The sequence below is a fragment of the Tinamus guttatus genome, unplaced genomic scaffold (assembly GCF_059628265.1).
Source record: "Tinamus guttatus ecotype Peru unplaced genomic scaffold, ASM5962826v1 Tinamus_guttatus_pri_ptg000193l, whole genome shotgun sequence".
Taxonomy (NCBI): domain Eukaryota; kingdom Metazoa; phylum Chordata; class Aves; order Tinamiformes; family Tinamidae; genus Tinamus; species Tinamus guttatus.
Genome location: NW_028288727.1, coordinates 845,676 through 862,245, shown reverse-complemented (window position 1 = coordinate 862,245; position 16,570 = coordinate 845,676). Strand labels below are relative to the sequence as shown.

The 16,570-nt window shown below is 37.3% G+C and overlaps 1 protein-coding gene across 1 annotated transcript in view; it reads left to right on the top strand.

Annotated features, from left to right (window-relative positions):
* The window catches only part of HGF (hepatocyte growth factor), a 55,145-nt gene extending 54,287 nt beyond the window's left edge, over nt 1-858 (top strand). Inside the window, exon 18 of the mRNA XM_088523519.1 lies at nt 447-858. Coding sequence (XP_088379645.1) covers nt 447-611 — 165 coding nt within the window. The 3' untranslated portion in view covers nt 612-858. The remainder of the gene's footprint in view (nt 1-446) is intronic.
* The last annotated feature ends 15,712 nt before the right edge of the window (nt 859-16,570 follow it).

Here is a 16,570-nt window from a genome sequence, read left to right as displayed (position 1 = left end):
ACACATAGATTCTCATCCTAGGGCCTTGTGAGATGGTTGACTGATGGATGACTCCGTTCATGGACTCTGTCTATGCTCTTTTATCCAGAGCCTCTTATTACAACAAAGAAGTTCATCTGACTGTCTGGCCTATATGTACATAAATAAATATTACGCTTGCCAGGTAGCTGAAAGAGGTCATTGAGATCACTGGTAGTGGGATGGGAGTTGGAAATTATTAGAATTGCGTAGAAAGAAAGATCCTATAGCTAAACTTTTGGATGAACCAACCTAAGATCAAAGGGCACCTGTGATATTGTCTCATATAAGCTCTGAATGTGAAAGAGGTGTTGGTAGCTGGGTTTCATCCTTTGGCAAGACTAGGTCCTACTCCGGCAATAGGAGACAAGTGGGAGCTATGTCGTGTAGCATTTTCAGAAGTGACGTTCTTTGTATTTTTTTCTTAGAGAGATTATGGTGGTCCCTTGGTTTGTGAACAAAACAGGGTGAAGATTGTCGTGGGGGTGATTGTTCCCGGCCGTGGATGTGCCATCCGAAATCGCCCTGGGATTTTTGTTCGGGTGGCATTTTACTCCAAGTGGATACGCAAGATTCTGCTGACCTACAGATGAGTTGCAACTCAATGCCCTGCAGACCTCAACAACTACCAATCACAGAATGATTTTGGACAGAATGAAATTAATGTATAATGTAAAGATCAATAATTTTAACTACTTGATAGTCAAGTTTTTGAGCTTTTAATATTTATGGGTGTTTTTGTTGGTTTTTTTTTTTTTTTTTGTCTATCAGTGTTGTTTTATAAATGTTGGAGTGACTTACAGTATATGCAAGTATGGTGACATATCTCCTGAAGATACTTGAATGGGTAAACAATTTTGCAAAGATCTTATCGATGAGTGTTAAATGGTTTTGTAGAAATAGATCATATGACCTCTTTTATGCTGCTCTTCAGATTATCTTACAAGGAGAAAAAAACAAGAGTTTTATTTAACGCATCTTATTATTTCTATGAGCCATATATTTCTCTCCATACATGATGAAAGACATACTGAGAGGTATATGTATCAATCAAGGACAGCATATATGATCCTATTTCTCTTCTCACATTACGAGAGGTTAAAAGTTTGAATGTTTCATTAAAAATAGTCTCTTTAGAAGTTATCTTTTCATTGTTGACTGACTTTGATCAGCAGAGCTCTCATAGCTGTCAAAATCACTTCCTTTTATGTAGATTCTGTACTTGGTCCCTTCAGTGTGTACATGGTCCCCCAAGAGATATCTCAAGAAACCCTCTAGATGAGGGAAGAGACATAGAAGTGACTTGGATGGAAAATTGTCATTCATTTGCTTAAAGGAAGTCCCAGAAATAAATATGAATGTACAATGCTAAGAAGTGTGTTTCATAGGATCTGGAAAATTATTCCTCATTATCTAATAACAGACGTTTTTGTCATTAAAAGAAATTTCAATCAAATATGCCCAAATCTTTCTCAAAAGACATGTTTTATAAATTCAGTTAATTCTAGTTAAAGCATAAAAAAGGGATAGCTGAATCTGGGCCCTTGCTGAAAGGCTTAATAATAAGAAAATATAAGTTACCACAATTATCTTTTCAGAGACATCAGATCTTTAATAAAATCCTAAGAAAAATATTATCAGAATATATCCTTTTTATAATTCTTTTCAGGGTAATAAAATGACTGCAGGGATTGATATGAGCTCGTGTGTAACATGGAAAACATCACTAAGAGTTTAATAGCTTGGGTTTCGCATCTATACGTAGAAACATTTCTGTTGATGGGGAAAGGGAACAAACCATCATCTCTGAAAAGTGCTTGTTCTCCTTTAGACTTTTGCTTATATGGGTGGAAGCATTATAAAATTAGCAGATGGCAATGTTTCATTATACATACCACCAATTACCCTGTAATTTCTGGAAAGTTGATAAAAAAAATATATCCAATTGTTATTTTTACTACTGTACATGTAACCGCATAAGTAACTGCACTGTTACTAAGTTTGTGAGATATGTAATTGTATATGTTTCCAGTAGCAAATTGTAAGGTATGTACCATATCTAAACGCCTAGCCGCTAAAACTGACATCGTGCTGCAGACATATAAAGGAACATTTCATTACATTCAGATGATGCAGGGTTGCATCCTGTCCTGTCAGAAAGTAACCTTGTTAGGCAAGCTGCTTTGGGAGGCAGCCCTGATGTTGACTCGCCAAATTGTTTTCTTCAGTAATGCACTTTGATTTAAGAAGTGGGACTTAAGTACACTTACATACCCTGGTGAACTGGGATGAGTTTCAGTCTGTGCTTAAAAGTGGCTTACTGAGATTGATCTTAAGCATCCAAAATGTTTACTGGCACATAGGAAGAAGCATTTCAGTAAGCAGAGCTTCTGAAATCCTTTATGATGTAAATAGTCTCCTCAGACAAGATGCAACTTCTCTGTACGGAGAAGTACACACATGTGTTGTGGATGCTACATGGATAGTCTGTCTCCATCTCTCTGGGCTGCCTCTGAAGGCTTTCTGCTCCTTTTGGTCTTTCTTACTCACCAGGCCAGAACAGGGCAGGATTTAGCCTGTTGTATCTACAGTTAATTATTGCCATGTATGTAAAGAGTATATTCTTACTATACACTGACTACATCTTATTGAAGGGATTGACTTTTTAAGAGAGACTTTTAAAAACTCCAAGTGAGTTTTGATTTCAGTCACAAGTAGAATGTGGATAAAATGTATGATTCCATGTTCACTCTTTGTATACTAAGAATTGTTATGTCCTCACTGTATTATATTTGCAGGCATTTTGTTATGTCTATCTAAAAAAGAATGAATCCTAAAGTATTTTAGTTATAAGCTTCTGCTGTGCAGAAGACTGTGATTTATATATATATATATATATGGAAAAAATACTGTTTTTTGTTAGACAATGTGTAAGGATTTTTACCTGTTTGTTCTGGGCAGCACCTCAGTAAAGTAAGTTGTGCAGAGTTGATGCTCCAGAACTTAACATGTTTGTATGCACTTGCTCCTCAGGTGCTCCTGCTCCCCCCATTTCAGTTTGGAGGGCACATGAGACTCTGGAGAGCAAGGGAAGAGAAGAATAATGATATGTGATAATGGATTTGTACTTCATTTATTCCTGTGAATATTTCTTGTTGGTACCAATGGTACTGTAGCAGGCAACTGTTATAACTACAGGATTCTCTTTAAAAGGACACTGTATAGTTATTTCTTCATTTTTTCTGACTTTTTTCTTTCTGTAATAACAGGGGAACCTGATGTAGTGCCCATCTAAATTCCTGGAAAGCCTCTTATTGACTTCAGTAGGATTTGGACTTCACTTTGTATATGTGCTTTTTTTTCATATTAAAGAAGTGTAGTTGACTGAGAAGGCTACAAAACTCAAAATCTTATCTGAGGACATTCCTAAAATCCACAGTTTCATCTTTATTTTCTTTGCTGAAAATAGTCCATGAACTCTGGAAAGTGCAATAACTGGATACAAAATTTCGGAATTAAGACTTAAGACCTGACTGCACCGCTGAAGTTAATTTGACTTTGATTGATCTTCTCTAGACATTGAACTGACTGATAATTCTTCCTTTCATTAATTATTTTTTCCCCTAAAAGAACATTTTTTCCCTCTTTTTGTCTTTCATAAACCTCATGACCCTTGGAGAAACTGTAACTCTCACTGGGAATGTACTGATCTAGGTTTTTGCTGCTGCTGCTGAAATCTTCATCTCTAGTTTAAGATTGCAATTCTCTGAGGTATCCTTCAGACCCTTCCCATGGGCAATGCCAAAGCACTTGACAGAGCTACTTACAGAAGTCAGAGTTTTCAAATGAGGGTCCAAATTTGTCTCTGAGGGTTAGAATCTACCCAGGCAAAATGTCCCTTGAAATCAATGAATGTCGTTGTCAAAAGAACCGGGGCTGAAATTTGCTCAATGCTTTTCCATCCTCTCATTCACTGAACAACTCACAACCTTGTATGTCAAAAACTCAGATTTTGAGCTCTGGAGCAAGTGTAACAGCAGGCCAGGCTTTATTTCCATGTTTTTGGAAGCTGGTTGTAAACCAGCTGACCCCCACTGGAACCTGCATAAAACCCATTGCATTTGTTGTTAGGTGTTGTTTCCTTTTCAATTATTTTCTTCCTCCTGCATGTGCACTGGTTTTATGAATGTTGGGACTGCTGGCAGGAACTGACATGGCTTTTCATCATAAACTTGTGTAGTGTTCCTTTTTATATATGCTGTTGGGCATTTAGGCATGGCATGGGATCCAGCTTCAGAGAGCTGACTGCGGAATTCGGTGTATGTTATAATAGTTCTTTTGTATTAAGGTGGGAAAAAATAATGTTCCCACTAGATACAACTAGCTGAATGCCTATCAGAAAGGGAACACTGTGGTTATAACTTGTAATAAAAACATTCTGTAATTTACTGCATCTTCATTAGTTAATAAAGTTGGTATTTTTGTAATCTTGTTTACTCTTATTATTCTTAATAAAGTATTTTATAAAAAAAAACAAGTGATCTAATCAGTATTATATTTTTATTTAAGGTTTGGAGCACTATTGCTAGGGGCAGAAATAGCCCTGCCTTAGGAAAATGGGCAGCTCCCAATCCTCATTTCAGTGAGGGATTTGAGAGTGCAGAATAAGGAGGGCTGATATTGATCATCCCCTTTTCATGCATCTGATAGCAATGCAATACATAAAATGGAAACAGCCAAATCCAGGATTTGGTCCAGCTGAGGTGACTGAGATTTTTCTGCTGGAGTTCTGAATGCAGAGAGAAAAAATCTGGGAACTGTAGATTAACTTCATAAGCAGGAGCTCATTCAATATTTGCCAAGAGGCTTATAACACCTTACAACTTTACTAACAGAGGATTAGCATTTTAAGTATTTATCTTAATTTACTTTTTGGAAAGTGCTTCCCTGGCTATGTCACTTAATACTACTGGTGGAACATAAGCAGATGCAAAAGGGAACAGCACCTTGCACAAACCTAGGAGTTACTGCTGCCACCATGACTGCTGTTTTATTGGAGCTAGTTAGCAAAAGAGAAAGCAAGGAGAACCTCACTGCTATATTAGTGCCTAAGTCCACTCACCTCATTCAGTGCAAGAGACTATAGGTTCACTACTTGTTTTTTCATTATAGACCAAAATCATATAGACCAAAACTCAAAGTTCTAAGAATTTTTGGTTACCCCGGAATCTTAATGGTTTAAATCTATAGTTGCTAGCACCTCAATTTGTATTAAATATGAAAGTGAATCATGTTTCAAAAATTTTCATGCACAAATGTTTGAAGCCTGATTCTGAATCTTCCATGGTAAATATGTCTTCCTTTTTGTTTTTAGGCCAAAACAGAGATTTCTAAATGACACATAAGATCAGTGGACTTTTGTCCTACAGAAATCTATAGGAAATTTGCCAAAAACTTCAGCAATGCATAAATGCTTCCAAAGTTCCATACAGAACTAGAAATATTGCATATGTTAAAGCATGTCTTGTTACAGTTTTACATTTGAGGTGTTAAGGGTGACCTGTCTACAGCCTGAAAGCTGTGAGAATTAACTGTTTGCACAACTATTTGCACTACAAAGGTCTGCAAAGAGTCATTGCCTGCATATTTCTCCTGTTATGGCTTTATCTTTTGTAGTTACAAGAACATTATACTCTGTAGATGAAAAATAATGAAAACTCACATTGATGCTCAGTGCTTGTTTTCTGCACTTTGTTATATAACAAGACTCATGTAAACAGAACAGGCCATTCAGCAGAGTTCAGTTGTGCATCAACCCTTCCTTCAAAGCACGGACTTCTGGACAGCTATGTTCCAACCACTTTCAATAAATGGGAAAGAAAACAGCTGGGAGGTTTAAGGCAAACCATAAGTTAATACCAAAGAAAGCCCTGAAATGAACTTTTTTTTTTTCTTAAGGTGGTCTCAGTTTTTATATCATGGGATGTATGGTGTGAAATGCCACAGTACGATAACTTAGTAGCCCTAGCTTTGCTAAGCTGATTCAGGTTGGTTCAGAGCACTTCTGAAGGTACAAGGACTTCTCCATACAGACACAGAGGACAGAAGTGCAGGATGTGCTTCTGGGTCAGAGGGCCCGGTAGCACTGCCATTGAAATCACTACGAAAAGTCCAGCTAGGATAACAAGAAAGTTCTAAAGCCTCCTTCTTAAACCCTTGAGCCTTCTCATAGGACTAAATAGATCTTGACTTAGTCAAGAGCTCAGGGCAAGTTCAGAGCACAGGACATGGCTCTGAGGGGCAGAGAAGTAAATACTTTTCCTTAAACCTGGCCATTTCAGTTCCACTGAAGTCTATCAGAGTGCTGCTGAACATATGACTTGGTTCACTTGCTTCCTATCCAGATATTACTCATTAAAAAGCACACAAACGCACAAAACTCATGACTGATGAAGTTAGCATTAATGTAAGTCTTTATACTCAAAATGACAGGTTATTTAGGATAAAAAAATGTCTCCACCATAACTGGATTACTTCAGAGCCTAAGAAATTCTGAAATCTGCTTGATGTCTCTCAAGTTGTGGCTGTTCATGACAGTGTTGCCCTCGACTAGATGTTTTAAAACAATATTTTGCTTGGAGGGAAGATATATAAAAGAATTAAATTCATAGCAATTTATTTAAAATAAGGTAAGAAACACTGGTGGTACTGGGGCACACATTGGATGAGATGAGGCTAGTATAACTCATGAACAAGTATGCAGACTTTTTTACCCACTTGAGCGAGGTTTTGCCTTGAATAATATAGCATCTAATATAGAGTTTATAGCATCTAATCCAGTTCAGATGATATTAGCTGAAACTTTTCCAGATGGTTTTCTTTCTTTGAAGATTAATGTCAGCATAATACACAAACTGAGAAGCATGAGTTTATATCAACATTGCTATTACAAACTCTGTCAACAATAGTCTCCTGTCTTGGGTGTAAATATGCCATCTGCTGTTCATCCATGAGTCTAACAGTACCGTAACTTTGCATAGCAGTTACATAACAAGTCTATGCATGTTCACAATATGAATCTGAAGAATGCCTATAATGAGTGAAAACTGCAGTCCTTCAGTGTTCACAGGCATCAACCTGCAAATTCCCCATGCTCGTGAACTTAACCTGTCAGGTACGTTAACACAGGGGCAGGGCTGTGCTGGTGAGCTAAACAAATGACACCGAGCACAAGAACATGGATGCACATGCACGCACACACACACAGATGCCTTCCCAGTGTATCTAGCTGACCAGTTCATGACTGCTTCGGATCCTTCAAGAGAAGAACTGCAGCCTAGGCTTTTCCTCTGTGCCTCCAGGCAGTATGAACTAGAGGGTCTTGGTTTAGGAACAGGACATCTTGAGGAGAAAGACCTACGCATCTGGAACAGTTATCCCACTTCTAACAACCTAACATGATGAGTGTAAACTTAGTGGTGACAACCACCTATGTACATTTTTCAAACCAGAATTCGCATACTTGTGATGGCAAATCTCTGTACTTCAAGGGCCAGCAGGCTGAACTTCAGCGATTACATCTCAGCCTTATCCTCAGCTGGTTTTGTTAGCTGTTGCTTGTCAGGCCAGGCTCCCACTGTACTTCGCCTAATGGTGTAACTGAGAGGTGCTGATGTCACTGGTCTGCATATGGTCTGCAGAGCTCCTTTGCCCATGCTCCACATGAGCTGGATCCAAACCAATCTGTTCATTTTTACTCTGGCAGCTCATTTGTGTGCATGTGTGTGTGTGTTTATATACACACAGATATTTTGCCTAAAGGTTCTTCAGCCCTGTCAGTGATGTTGTCCTGAAAGCAGGCAACTAGATCTGATTAGGGTTCAGACAGCTATGGACCCATGAAAACAAAATATTGTGCACATGGAGGCCTTCAGGTTAGGTACTAAAAAGCTCAGCCTTGGCTGTAATGAAGCCCAAATCTTCATGGGAATCAATACCACCTCTCTGCATCCACAGTGCTTACCAAAATGCTGCAAAGGCCTGTGGAGTATTCTGGATGCTTTCCCCCACCTCTGCTTTTATTCCACTTCAGTTTTGTTCGCTATCATCGGTTGCAGGCCTTGCAGTTATAGCTGGCTTTGGGCACTCCTTTATATGTGTGCACACGTATCCATTGCTTTCCCATTCTGGAATCTAATGTCTTGGGATTTGTGGCACATATCATTACTACCTGAAGTAAACACAGGTAGCTTTCTCCAAGGAAAGCAAATCCTTTCTCTGTAGAACCTTTCTATTATTTCTTCTACAACACTGATGAATTTTCCAGGCTTGCTTGCCTTTTTATCGTAACAGAGAAACCAGACTATATTTATAAACAGTGTTTCTTAATCCCCTTGGTTGCCACGTGGTGCTAATGACTCAATAGCTCATACAACATGCTAGAAACGGTCCCTGAGCATTAGCTCCTTTAACTCTCTACTGGAGCCTTTAATTTAGCCGTCATTCTGCCTGGTTTATACACATGCTCAAAACAATAAATGCTTTTCACTTTTCCTTAGCCTGTCTTTGCATTAAAGTTACTCCAAAATGTTCTTATCAGAAGGTATTTCCACCATGAGATGCAGATCTTACCAACTCAGTGTGCAAGAACATGTCAGTTCTGTTGGTACATTTGACAGAGAACAGGCTGGTTTCCAACTTTAATCTATTTGTTTTCTCTCCAGCTTGCTTTTCTCTCTTCCCAGCCCCCCTCTCTGTGGAGCTTCCTCTAAGAAAGTTGCAGACTTATGTGCCTGCCTATTTGGCTTTGAATTTTGATTCCCTTTTAAAAGTGGCAGCAGATTTTGCTATCCTTCCCCTTCTGCCAGGGACTGACTGTAAGTCAGTCCTAGTAGTTACAGCACTAACCTCTCCACACTAAGGAAGAGCACAGATGTTGTTTCCCATTTTAACGGTAAATTCTTCACTGTATAAAATGTTACTCACTTTCAAAGCAGTTCCTAGCAAAACTCAGGTGGGAATTTGTGAAGATAATTAGTGAAGCTTTGTTAACCAAAACTTACAGGAGGGCACCTCACTTGGGCATAAATCAAAAGTTTCAGATATACCTCCCTTTAATTATCAAAAGAGGAAATTTAAAGATACACTGTCTTACTATAAAAGGGCCTTGACATTCCCATCTTTCTCAAATAGAGACCTCTGACACCTAACAGGAATTTGTGGTTCCCCTCTGGGATAGGGTGTCAGAGGAACAGTGGTGCCTACGGTGCTCTGCAGCATCAGGGCATCCCACGACTTCTAACACTCTCACGGACAAGGCCCCAAACCCTGTTTCTTCTTTTGTGGGTTTCCTTGTTTATTTTCTATTTTGTTTTGTTTGTGTGTTTGGGACTTTGTTATTCTGTTCTAATGCTGACAGAAAGAAAATAAACAGGGGAGAGTAAGACTAGTGCAAGTGATGTGTATGAACTGTCTGCTGGGTAAGATTTATGGCCTGCTAAAGACAGCTTTGTGGAATGTTCTTCTTTTCACTCCTTTCTTGGCAGCTTTCTTGGCCTCCTTAGCTGTCTGAAGACACTTCACTTTCTCCGTTTGGAAAGTATTCTTCTTATTATCTTGTCTGTATGGATGGAAGTGATGAAGTCACTTTGTTTCCCTTCTCCCCCCACATTGTGGCCTATTTTCCTCTGTTTCAGCAATGCTACTGAATGCCTTCACTGCTGCAATTCTTTCTGCAAAGTACAGAGCAAAAGCTACTTCGGCATGCAGTGAAGAAGAATGAAATAGAGTAAATGCACTGAGCTGGGTGACATTGCTGCAGCACTTGCCTCCCCTCTTCTAGACACCATGCCTGCAAAGAGAGAGCTCTGCAGTGTGCAAGAGAGAAGAATCCCTCAAGACAAAAAAAAAAAAAAAAAGAAGTAGAAGAAGTAGAAAAAAAAAGGTTTTTGTTTATATTGTAATCTTCTGATTGCTCTTCAAGATGGAGTGTTGCATGGGCCTGAGTAGTGAATTAAAGCCTGGCTTGTAATAAAGAACTTCTCTATGGAAGAAGGAGAATATTTTTGAAGGAGAAGGTTAATGTCTACGTGCAGGCTATTTAGACGTATGAAAGCAGGGCAAAGTCATTGGAGGTCTCAGGTCATAGGACTGGCCTAGGAGGTATGAGAAAGCAGCTTAGGAACCATAGAGCTTCTGACCACAGCTCATGAGACTGTCATGTCCTCATGTCTCTTTCCCTGGTAGATCCACCTGGGGATAGAGACTCAACTTTGTGTGTGAAATTTCTGTGAGCAAGGGCTAAATGAAGCTTGCCACTTATTTTTTCTGCAATCAGCATGTAGCTCAAGGAGCTTGAAATTATGGCTTTACCAGGCGCTATGAACAGATTGGAAAAATAGCTTAAATCAATTTGTGTCTACATATGAATTTATTCAGTCTTTTAACTCCAGCTTTGGAGATGAAGATTAAGGAGAGAGAACATAAGAAATAATTCTCTTTCAAGCAGCCCCCTTACAAATCCTTTTCTGATTTCACACAGTCTTTAAAAGTGGAAATTTATTGCAAATAGAAAACAAACAAAGCACTCTAAGTCAGGCCATATTTGAGTTTCATTCAGAAACACTCCTATCAAGTGTCCCAATTAGGAGTATATTGATATGTGATGATGTGTCACGAGGCTAGATATTTAAAAAAAACTTTCAGTACTTGTTCCAGTAGAATAAATAGTGTGAAGAGTAAATAGCATGAAGTAGAATTATTACAGGAGATTTCTGATTACAGGATATACTGTCATCTTCGTTAACACTATGTGGTAAAAATAAAAGGTGGTAGAGGGACAGTCAATTGTGCCATGTAATGTGAATGATACTACAGATACCTGTTCTCTTCTCTATAGTTGAAATAACTGTAGGAAATAGAGAAATGATCATGTGAAGATAAAAATAATCTATAATAACCCAAAGTCAGGCTCAGCAGCAGAGTTTGTCTTTATTACATTACTGCAATGATAGAAAACCACTATAAATTATACGGACTGTTGTGTTTCTTGACTGTTTTACATCGTTATGCAGCAGGGAAAACCAGCTGGCAAAACTTGCCCAAGATATTTCCTTTGATTAATACTTGTGCCTGGGCAGATGCGGTGCATTTTCTCAAACCATGACAGTGAAAAACGAAGATATTCAGAAACAGTGTAATCATGATACAGTGTTGCTCAGATTAGATTTAATCTTTGTAGTGGTTAAGTATGTAGTCTGTCCATAGTATAGAAAAATCATTTCTTCCTGATTGCAATGCTAGCCAGGTGAAGCAAAAACTAAAAGTGAATGATTTCTTATTAGAAAATCTTTTACGTAAATCTTAACGTAAGTACTTTTGGAGATGTTGCATGAGAGCGGGCAATGAATTTATCCTGTACGAGTAGCTAAAGCGGATAACTAATGTGTGGTTTCATCCAATTTAAACATTCCACAGCAGGAAAAAACAGGCTTCTAGAAAGACGCAGATTTGCTACTGTCATGTTGTGCAGTTTCTTTGCCATCCAAATTCTGTCATAATGTTCAAAGTGTTGGGAAAAAAAAAAAAAACTCATACAGAGACTACCAAATATACCCATAAAATTTCACCCCAAATAGGTAAATTATGCAGCTTCTAGTGTGCTTAGCACCATAATATCAACATGAACAGATAACACAACCACTTAGTCCCTGGTTCAAGACAATATTTAAACATATGCTTAACTTCAGGCATCTACTTAAAGTTCTGTTGACAAGTGCCTTCCTTTGAAGACTTGAATAATCCGGTGAAACACATAAAGCATTGTGACTTTGCCTGAATGTAGGTAGGAATTCTAGGGGCAAGTTGTTTATATAATACCTAAGCCAGGAACACCATAAACATAAAAGCAGTTTCAAAATTGACATAAACAATGTTAATGGCTGCCTTTCTTAACTCTTCTGTTTTTAAAAGTACAGCTTCAACTGACATACAAAGGCTCAACAACTGGGAAAATACAGGACAGGACATGGTGAAATTCGTTCCTAGTTTTACTAGTTTGCGAAACCCCAAGAAAATAAAGGTGGTGGTGGTGTTTAGATCTGCCAAGTCTTCAGAGTGTTATTATTATATGACTTTGGGCAGCTGAAAAGTAATGCAGAAAAAAAATTAATACGGATGCATTTTAATGGCATTTAGTCCAACTATCTCAGAGTCTATGGGGAACACCTCTAACTGGCCTGAGCTCCAGAGCTGAATTTAGATTGTATATCTCTGTAATATCTACATTACTTGTCTAGACACATCTCCTAGGATTGAAAATTACGAATGACAGATTGTATACCAGATGTGACATTTATTTGATAGAATATAGAGATATATTTACAACATGATGATAAATATATCTGATACGTGCTTCATCTAAGATTAGAATAAATTCCAAAAAATTCACATGTGACAGGGTCAAAACCTATTTATGATTATATTACTGAATACAAGTATACATGTATATATCCAAAAGCCTCAAATCTTGGCTTTCCAAACTTTCTTCTGTGAATTAAAATCTGTTCTATCCTTGGAAGGAATTCAGAAGATTAAAAAAATATGTTTATAAGACTTGAAGGAAATACTGTACTACAATAATTCAGTCACCTAAATAGTTTGATCGAGCCAATTGAAATGCATTCAAGAAATTATGCAAAGTCATTTAGTGGCATTTAATTCCATGGCTCCACTATCAGGTCAATCAGTTTAAGATTATTAGGGCAGTTTTGTGGATAAGAAACAAATTTTGAAAATAACTGGAAGATTCACAAAGAAGAGTTTAATTCCATGTCCTGAAGGATAGATATATAGACTATAGAGGATAAATGAGTTACTAAATAGTCCTTTACAACATCTGTATCAGTTCTTAGTATGTTAAACAAATTTAATGACAAAGCAGAACAGATTATTGGGATTGCACTGCATTCTTGCTTATGGGTTTTCCAGGCCCTGCAGGCACTGCCCGATCTTGCTGACCCTACACTCTCCATTAGAAGAAATTGAAAGAAAAATTTTTGGAGCTTCCTAAACTGAATATTTCATCTCAGAAATCCTCCCTTTTTAACAAATAAATAATATTACTAAATTAATAAATTGTCACCTTGTGAATCCTTGTAAGGCCAGGGTTTATCAACCATAAAGATGATATACTTTTAAAATCTTTCAGGGAAAAAGAAATGTATTATCACTTCTTTTTTTCTTTTCACTATTGCTTTGAAAGTGACGACAAGGTATTAATGTTTAAAATGGTCATAGATATTTTAAGATACTGAAGCACTTCCTTATCATATCAGGCTGTCTTTACAGAAGACTTTTCAGAATAGTTTCCATATTGTCAAATGAACTGAACATAACAGTTGCTCTATCCACCCCATAAAATGGACACATTTTGTAGAACAGCTATACGGAAAAGTTTGGTACAGAAAGTGAAGTATGCCATGTTCCATTTAAGCGTAAAGGAAATTCTAAGGAGTTAGAATGCATCTAACATTGAAAGTTGGCAAAGAGTTTGCACAGTTTAACACAAGCTGTTCTTTTCTAATATCGTAGTGACAGTTTCATATAAATGACATTTCGTGAGTAATAAAATGACAAATACATCATTAAAATTAGAGACAGATTGCTAAATGAATTAGACTACAAGTATCTTGGTTTTTTCTTTCTTCTTGCACATGCATATTTCATCTTGCTGAAAAATTATATGCCAGTGTTGTTCAGATTGCCAGATCTTAAAATGAGTATTAAAATTCATTCAGTTCTACCATGCAACAGCTCTTAGAGAAGGAAAAAAAAAAGAGTCAGCACTGATTTTGCTTTTGTTTATTAGTATCCTTGAGCAACTACTTCAAGCTCTGTTCTGCAAGCTCTTAGATGAGTGAAGGGAACAGGTATGCGTCAAGGTCTGGTACCTGCATAGTAAACTCCTTGCACAAAAACAGAAGGGCTAGTCTTTGTATGTGCTTTAAAATATGAAATCTTCTTTAGGTTAGACCATGAAAGGTTTTTGCTAGAAAATCTGGTTGTAGCCTTTGTGTGTGACTAATACATCTGAAGGCTTAAAGAACAAACCAGTCAAATCACGTGCACACAGATAATGAGAGACAAGTAGTAAAGCCAAGTAAAATAGACCCTTCTAAGAAAACAGGCTGACAAAACATGTTTTCAAAATAAAACTACCCTTTACGTCGACTTCTTTAGAAGCTATACATGGATGTGCCCCAAAAAAATTATAATAGGATTGTCAAAATTCCATAATATAAGAAAATAATTTTCTTTTGACCTTTGGCTGATAAAGTTTATTTAGTGTAAGAAGTTATATCAGTTGCATAATAATTTAGGAATAGTTTATTGTCATATATTTATATGTCATGTTTAAATCCTACAGAATTATCTTGATTTCAGGATGCATTTCCAAAGGTATTTAATATTGAGAGCACATGATGGAGTCAATCCTGGAAAAGAAGCCATTAAACCTATACACAATACATAGTCCAAATGCCTTTTAATTTCAATGAAGGGGAAATTTCCCCTTCATTTCCATGAAATTTCATCATAAACGCCTGTATTCAAGACTTTTCAGACTTTTATAAATTTATTTAAATTTACGGTGTAATATGCTTTGATCTTTCTTATGTTGAAATAAGATGTTGTTATGTAAACAGAAGAAATAAAGAAGTATGATTTCTTATGGAAATCCTATCAGATATTTTTTCCCTTAAATATCTTCCACTGTAGTAACACCAAATCTGCCTGACGAAACACCAGGGAATAGTAATATACAGCTGGTCTGCAACTCTCCTTCCAGCTCTCTGATTTCACAAAGCTTGTGGAAACGTAATTGTCTAGAGACTTCTACCCTTTCTTCAAGTTGAGTTTTGGTCAGTGGACTCTAAAGTTGCTAGAAAAGGATGGCCAGGCTAGACAATGGCCATTATGATCCTGTGAGACTTGTTTCCTTAGGAAACCCATGTAAAAATAAATGTCAAATCTTTAATATATTTGTGAAGTTTTTGTTCAGTTCAGTCTGCTTACAGCAGGCTACCCACATATTCTGCAAAACCCACCATGTTGTAGGATATGCAAATACAGCACTTGAATGGGAAACAGTTGTCCAAAACATCTGAATTTGATAGAAAATTTTAGAAACGCCATTTGTTTATGTGTTAGCGATATGTTAACCCCTTGATAACACTAAAGCATCTTTTGCTAGGGAAGCTAATGAGCATCTTATCAGGTGGCCTTCTTTGAGATGTTTTAGTGGAAATGAGCAAAAACTCATTTGAGAATTACTAAGAACAAGAAAAAGAAGCTGAAAAAATCTGTTTGGACTTGTTCTCTGGCAAAACCTTGTGTCAGTCTGTGGAGCTTATATATTCTGACAGTAATGGCAGCCTGTGAGATTGTTTCTATCTTTGATTAATTTGCCAGCTATTAATAAAAAGGAAGAGAAGATTCCAGCAAACTGACCATAGGTAAATATGCACATCTTGTACAGACTGGGGCTATTTAGACTTTTGGTAATATTCCACTTTCTGTTAATTGGCTGTAGAAATTAATAATTATCAGAGTTGGCTAAAGCATAGTGTTTGCCATCATCTTCGGGAGTGCAAAGGTCAGGGATGTAGTGCACGAAAATTGGTCCTTAGGCCAAAGCCACAAGCGTGAGAAACTACACTGAAAAAAAGTTGTAGGGTCTGATCTTAAACCATTCCTTCAACGAAGGACTTTGGCTTCAGCTACACAAGGAGGACCTCGCTCCATAGAATAATCTGATTAAGCATGTACTATTTGCTCCTCTCTGTAATGAGTGTGTGCATGTTAACATCTGTAAATGTCAGACAGTGATCTGCAGCTCTGAGTGTTCTCAGCTCCAATCTGTCTAGTGAATGCCTTCTCTTAGTAGAGAGGCAGATGCTTTCTGTGGTCCTATAAAACAGTACATTTTAATGATGAATGTGGGAGTTTATAGTTCCAATTACTCTTGTCTCCTTTGAAGCAGAAAAACTGGCAACCCCTTATCTAGACTTTAACAGGTTGAGATAAACCTTGATAGCAAAAATGTATCTGGATTGTCAGAGCTTTTAGCTACAGTAAACTTAAACTAAAAGCAGCTGTTAGTCAGAAAAGAACAATACCCATTCATTTGTAAGACGTTCTGTAGTGGCCGAAATACTATTTAATGAGTTTTTTTCTTCAAATGAGACTCTTGTAAAAAACCTAAGTTACACACACAGACACAGACACACACACACACACAGCATGATATAAAACACAGAATGTTTGGAGAAGCCCTGTTTGGCTAAAACACAGTAGTCATTTAGATGGAATGATCCATGGAGACCGCTGTGTTCAGAAAACTAGAATTTAGTTCTAACAATACAGCAGTGAGATTGCACTCATTGTTATGAAAATGTTATTGTTGTCTCTACAGATCTATTATTCCCATGTGATGTCTGGAACAGTAAAACTACCCTCAGTGAGAAGTACTATTTTGTCTGTTTTATTATTATTA